The sequence below is a fragment of the Lutjanus erythropterus genome, chromosome 10, assembly GCF_056507025.1.
Source record: "Lutjanus erythropterus isolate fLutEry1 chromosome 10, fLutEry1.hap2, whole genome shotgun sequence".
NCBI classification, from domain to species: domain Eukaryota; kingdom Metazoa; phylum Chordata; class Actinopteri; order Lutjaniformes; family Lutjanidae; genus Lutjanus; species Lutjanus erythropterus.
In genome coordinates, this window is record NC_139326.1 from 132,094 (window position 1) to 139,593 (window position 7,500).

General features: G+C 43.4%; 1 protein-coding gene across 1 annotated transcript in view; it reads left to right on the forward strand.

The window, feature by feature from the left end:
• Window positions 1-7,500, forward strand: part of ntng2a (netrin g2a) — a 14,218-nt gene that overhangs the window by 3,762 nt on the left and 2,956 nt on the right. The window contains exons 3-6 of the mRNA XM_084728796.1: window positions 1-66; window positions 718-741; window positions 4,333-4,446; window positions 5,242-6,759. The exon at window positions 1-66 is cut by the window's left edge and continues 107 nt beyond it. Of these exons, the coding sequence (XP_084584922.1) occupies window positions 1-66; window positions 718-741; window positions 4,333-4,446; window positions 5,242-6,759 (1,722 nt within the window). The remainder of the gene's footprint in view (window positions 67-717; window positions 742-4,332; window positions 4,447-5,241; window positions 6,760-7,500) is intronic.

Here is a 7,500-nt window from a genome sequence, read left to right on the forward strand (position 1 = left end):
GCTTCAGGTCCCGAAACTGGAGACCAGGATCCTACCTGCCCCTGAACAGAGGAACCGCCAACATCTGTACGTACACAACACACACACACACACACACAGACAGACACAGACACAGAAACACACACACACACACAGACACACACAGACACACACAGACACAGAAACACACACACACACACAGACACACACAGACACACAGAAACACACACAGACACACACAGACACACACAGACACACACAGACACACAGAAACACACACAGACACACACAGACACACACAGACACACAGAAACACACAGATACACACACAGACACACAGACACACACACACACACACACAGACACACACACACACACACACACAGACACACACAGACACAGAAACACACAGACACACACAGACACACACAGACACACACACAGAAACACACACAAACACAGAAACACACAGACACACACAGACACACACAGACACACACACACACACACACACACAGAGACACACACACACACAGACACACACACACACACACACAGACACACACACACACACACACACAGACACAGAAACACACAGACACACACAGACACACACAGACACACACACAGAAACACACACAAACACAGAAACACACAGAAACACACAGACACACACAGACACACACACACACACACACACACAGAGACACACACAGTCACACGTTGTGTCTTTTGCAGGTGAAGCAGCAGAAACAGCATCCAGTAAGTAGAGTTCACCTGCTCACCTGTCTGTCTGCTCACCTGTCTGTCAGCTCACCTGTCTGTCTGCTCACCTGTCTGTCTGCTCACCTGTCTGTCTGCTCACCTGTCTGTCTGTTCTTCTGTCTGTCTGCTCACCTGTCTGTCAGCTCACCTGTCTGTCAGCTCACCTGTCTGTCTACATACTCAGAAACAAACTAGAGTCATGTGGTCAGTGTTGCATCATGGGATACACCAGTTTTTTATTTTATATTATCAGAACTTTTCTCATCAGTTTGATCTGATTTGATTTTTGTTTCAGTTTCTGACTCAAAAACACAAAATTAAAAAACTGAACTCATGTTGGAAGCTTTTTATGTTCCAAAGTTTTAACGTAGAACCCTTATAGACTGTGGTACAAAGAACCTTTGACAAACCTTTCTTCAAAAAACGGTTCTTCTGATTCTGGTTCTAGTTAATTAACATGACAATTACGAACAAACAACATGATTTAAAATTAAAAATGTTAGACTCACCTCACAACATCAAGTCACTTAAAAGATTCAGACTCAAATAGAATCACTGAATTTAACATAAATATCTTTAATGTCGCATTATTTTTTATCCAGAAATCTTCTTGAATTAAATCATATTTGATATGATATGATCATATTTTGTTTCTCGATGCCTAGAATCCAAAATATGGCAGAATAAGTGAACAGTGTTAATTATGAAGAGCAGAAAAAAATCTTGTGTCTTTTACTTTAAAGACTTTTACACTTTTTTTCTTTATATATTTTACATGAGATTTCCACATATGTTTATAATCCATCATGACTGTCTGTTACCACGGTGACAGGATCACCCGTTCTTTCGATTAATGAAAACTATAAATTTGTTTCACTGTAATTCAAGGATGATTTCAGACACTGAACTGTCTGTGGTAAAGCCTGAGTGGTTAAATATCAGAGTGCACTCTGGGAGAAAAGTCTGGATGTTAATCTGCTAACACACCGACAGATGGTGTGTGTGTTTAATCTGTGTTAGTCTGTTTTAACCTGTCAATCACTTAACACACTCACACAGTAAACACGGCCTGGATCTGTGCGATGCACTTGTCACTATGACAACCAGGTGTTTCTGACATGTTCAACATGGGATCTTCAAACAAACATTTCAGATGAGGTTCTAAAATAATATCACCATGTTTTGACAATGTTCTTGACAATATGACAGAATAGTAGTGATTATTTACATTGTCAATCAATCTGTTGATCAGTTTCTCAAGTAATCTATGAATTAATCCTGTCACAGTCTTGTCAGATGAAAAATAGGAGCATTTAGATTAATATATGCTGCCATCCACAGGTTGGGACCTTTTTTCAACCTTTGATCAATTGACCATTGTTTCAGGCCTTTACTGTAACATTTATTTTCATTATTGGTCAATCTATCGATCACTTTCTACATTAATCAATTAGTTGTTTAGTCCATAAAATGGTGAAAAACATTGCTCAAAGTCCAATTTGACGTCCTCAAATGTCTTCTGTAAGTTCAACTATTCTCAAAACAGATTTGTTCTCTAACAAAGGAACACAGAGAACCCACAAGATGCAACGGTGATCCAAACAACAGTAGAGTAGAACAATAGAACAACTAGAAAAACTAGAACAGTCTGATAGCTGAGGCGTGACAGTGATTGAATCCAGACAGATCTGTTCCAGCATGAATCTGTAACACCTGTGAACACCTGAATTAAAACAGGTTGTGTGGATCCAATCACAGAACCATTAGAGTCCAGTAAAGGTCTCTGCAGAACTGAAATGGGTGCTTCCATTAATTTACTGTCTTCTGATTGGTCGGTTGTGTTTCTCTGGCTTTGAACTGGTGATAAGACGGCCGTGACTCCAGAATAACTGTTGGACTGAGTGTTTAGGAGCACCTGTGAAGTATCCATACACAGGTAACCATGACAAGCTCACTAGATGATGGGTTTGATCTGGACCAGGTTCAGGATTAACAGATAGGATCAGGTCTCCCTGAACCTGAAGAAGAGCACACAGAACAGGCCCTGGACCACCAACACTATATTATTTATTATTATATGAGGGACAGGTGTGCAGGGAGGTAGTGCTCAGGTGACAGAGAACACCTGTTCGACAGAGTGGATACTGCAGCCCAGGGGTTTATTGTTGATGCTGTGAACTTTGGAGAAAACCAGGTTCTGAGGGATTTTTAGGTTCAGATTTGGGAGAACATTAAGTTCCAGTCATCAGAGGCAGGGAGGGTTTCAGGAGGAGGTGAGCAGGTGGTCGTTCAGGACTTTGAAGCTGGTTAGCTGCCATTGATCATAAAACAGGTGTCCTGAAACTGTGGCCTGAGAGCCGCAGCTCAAACTCCCTCTGGAGTGGGTCGTCCTGCAGATCAATACAGCACTGAACCTCCTGAGTACCAACCTGTTTTATTGGGCTAAACGTCGAAGCTGATGTTGCTCACAGACTTTTTGAAGAGATGAGACTCAGACACAAATAATCTCTTGGGACAGGTTCTACCAACTGGTCTTTACTATGTCTGGTCTTAACTGGCTCAGTTTTTGTTAAGAACAGTCTTTAGAAACGATTTTTTCATCGGTTGCACCGACCAGCTTAGTCTAACTACACCTGATCTTAGCAATCCACATTCATGTGACACAACCATCGCTGTATCCTAGCAGCATGCATTGCTAGGATACACTGATAGCAATCTATGCACAGCTCGCTGATTTGTTGCTAATAATTTCTAAATTGCTGCAATGTTATGGAGGACCAAAGAAAAAAAAAGGCAATTTAAGAGACACTGATATAAATCAACATAACAGAGCTGTTAGAAAATGCTGAGTGAAGCAGCTCAGTATGATATGAAGAAGAAGGAGGAGCAGTCAACTGATGAACTGAAGTGAACTCAGCGGTTGTTTAGACACAGGGAGCTTTGATTCAGAAAACAATGTGTGGAAAAAGTGGCAAAACCTGATCGAGGCAAAGAAAGATGTTTTTCATTGGTTGGTGCAACCAGTGTAACTATTAGGTCTGATCTGGGACACCGAGTTGTGTCTAACTTAAGAGCAGGTGCATGTCCTGTTGATGCAGCTGGCCCATGTATCATTCACCTTTCTGTAATATCTGTGGTTGTCATGGCAGCATTGTCACCACCCTCAAGCTACAGCAACAATCATCAACTCAAAGCCCTTCTGCCTTCATAGAAGCAACGACATTACTTCACCTGTAGAAAGCAGGTTGTCTTCAGCACATCTAACAGCGTTTCAGGTCAACGAACAGCAGCACAAAGCAACAAACAAGAATCCTACAGACTACATCAGTCAGGAAACAGTCAGGAAACAGTCAGGAAACAGTCACAATTATTTTGGACTCTGCTGTCGGCCTGCAGGTTTGTGGGGGTTTCTGGGATTCCTCTTAAATTCAACAGCTAAAGGTAAAAGTCAACTTTATTATTCTGTAAAGTTGATGTTTATCCTTTAATCTGAAAAGCTCCCAGCATTTAAAGTTCTGCAGAGTTCAGTCAGTGTCTCGAACAGAAACCTGAGCTTCACTAAAGAGACGTAACTCTTCTCTCTGACAGCCGCCGGTGACTCTAACTCAGCAGCACCTGACACAACCTCTGCCTCACCAGATGGAGTGACTGACACCACTACTACTACGGCTGCTGACAGTACTACTACTGCCACTACAGAGAGTATGACTACTGATAGCACTACTACTGCAGCTACTACTGGCAGTATTATAGGTGCTGACGCTACTATGACTGATGCGACTGTAACTGATGGTACTACAACTACTGACAACACCACTACTACTGCTGCTACTCTTACTACTACTATAACTGATGGTACTACCCCTACTCAAAGTACTACTAATACTATAGTTAATGGTGCTACTCTTATTGGCAGTACTGCTACCACTAACACTGCTGCTACTACTGACCTTCCTACTGATACAGACAATACTTCGACTATTTATATCTATACAGTGACTTCAGATGTAGCGAATCCTCTTACTGTCACAGATACAGCCAGTACTTCTACTACCACTGACACATGGAGTAGTACTACTGCAGAAACAACTACTAGTAGCGATGTTATCACTGCACTTGACAATGACAGTGTTCTTACTATCAGTACTACCATGACTGATACTATCTTTACAACGTACTTTTTTAATATTGGGGATACTGGTGATGTTCCTGTTGATGGTTTAGATTCCACTACTACAACAGTTGACACTGGTACTACAGGTTTTACTACTGTCAGTAGTACTGTTAGTGCTACAGGTTCTGATGCATTTCCAGACATTAACAGCACATCAGGACCTGCAGTGGACACAACTCTGGAGACTGGAGACAGACCAGTTCCCACAGTGCCAGACACCACCACTCCCAGTACCTCTGTTAGAACCAGTACCACCAGTTACACCAACAGCCTCACTATCCCAGGCCGCAGTACTGACTCTGAGGTGTCTATTTCTGACCCAGTGACTCCACCCTATGACTCCAACTCCTCACCAGACATCTCAGGCACCACCTCCTCTGGGACTGGTACTACCACCCTGATCACCACTACCTCCGCTGATGGTACTATGCCAGCACCAACCACAGCACCAGCAACAACCCCAGATATGACCACAGTGAGTGACATGGCTCCACCTGGAGACACTCAACCCACTGTGTCAGCCCCATCTTCTCCTGATGTACGTCCAGAAGCACCAACTCCTGATGTACCACCAGAAGTACCCTCAGACAATCCACCTGATATACCACGTCCCGATGTACAACTTCCTGACATATTGCCAGAAATACCTCCAGACACGCCACCTGATGCTCCACCTCCTGATGTACCACTTCCAGTACTCTCTCCAGAAGCACCACCTCCTGATATACCTCCAGAAGTACCAGTCCCCAATGTCCCTTTGGAAGCACCACCTCCTGATGTACCACCACCCAATGTACCTCCAGAAGTAATGCCTTCTAATGGACCACCTCCCAATGTATTACCAGAAGTACCACCTGCTGATGTACCTCCAGAAGTACCACTTCCTTCTGATTTGCCTCCTCTCGATGTTCTTCTAGAAGCGCCCTCTTCCAGGACTCCAGACACTCTAATTGACGTACCTTCTCCTGACGGAGCAGATGTACCCCCTCCCGATGTACCTTCTCCTGATGTACCTCCAGGTGTACCTCTTCCTGATGAAGCTCCTCCTGATGTACCTACCTCTGATGTACCTTCTCCTGATGTATCTTCTCCAGATGTTCCTCGCACAGATGTACCTCCAGAAGAACCTCCTCCAGATGTACCTCCTCCCGATGTACTTCCTGCAGATCTTCCTTCTCCCGATGTACCTCTTCCAGATGTTCCTCCAGATGTAGCTGCTCCTGATGTTCCTCCTCCAGATGTTCCTCCAGAAGCACCCTCCTTTAGGACTCCAGACCCTTTGATAGATGCACCTCCTCCTGATGGACCATCTGCTCCTGAAGTACCTCCTTCTGATGCTCCTGTAGAGTCCTTGTTGCCTTCTTCTGCAGAAGCAGGGGGTTCTGCTGTAACAGACACCTCAGACTGGAGTGACTCTGCTGGTTCATTGGCCCCTGTGGACTTCACTTTCCCTTTCCCAGATAATTCAAAATCAGTGGATTCTGAACCGGTGCCTGTTGGTGATCCTGGGAATGTTCCAGATGATTCCCGTGGATCTGTTGATGATCCAGGATCAAGTTCAGTGGATTCTGGTATGGATTCTGGCTCAGCAGGACTAGATACACAGGAGACAGGAGATGGTGGGATGGAATCAAGTAGACCAGATTCCCCTGCACCAGACAGTGCCACTGTTGGTCTTGATTCTCGACCAGATTCTCCTCTAGCAGTAGATGAACCAGGGGGAGAGGTGGATGGAAAGACATCAGGAGATTATTCAGCTGCTGGAGGACCAGGAGGGTCAGAATCAGATGAAAAGAGAGGCTCCAAACCAGAGAAGACAGAAGAGCAAAAAGAGGACAGAGGTACAGAATGAGGCTCTGACTGATCAGTTTTTAATATAGTCTATAATATACACAAACGTAGTCTATACATTCAGAAACCATTTATCACAAATTGACTTTTACATATGGATTGGGTCCAAGGTGCAGTTTTGACCTCAGACAAAGTAACTTGACCAAAAATGCCTTGCAAAAGGTGCAACTTACTTGTTGTCTCTGAAGCTTTCAACATCAACTCTTCATTTGAGGTTCCCAGTGTAACGGTCTGTAATAAGCAACATATTTAATATTTCTTTAAGATTACTCCAAAACTATCCCAACATATCATGATAGTGTGTGATCTGTGATATGAGGCCAGATCACTGGTGATACCATTTACTTAACATACTGACCACATATATCCAATATTCTCATCAGGGCAGCGGGGGATGAACTGTAAGGTCTTAACTGCCAGTTTAACTTCCTACAGGTTTCTGCCTAACTTCTGTTGATCAAACCAGCTGAAACAACAACTTATCTCAACTCGACGGCCTTCAGTTTTCCAGAAACTCGTTGATAGTTAAAATGATCAAATCAGCAGTAGTTTGACAGAAACTAGTTGGAACTTAACCTGGCAGGATCAGCAGAAGATCAGACCAGAAGATACATGTAGCAACATATTTACATGTCTGTTACGCAGAACTGACATATAAGGTGACCAGTTGCTGTTCATCTGTGTATTAAGTAAATGGGATCACTGCTGATCTGATTGCTGGAAAATACATA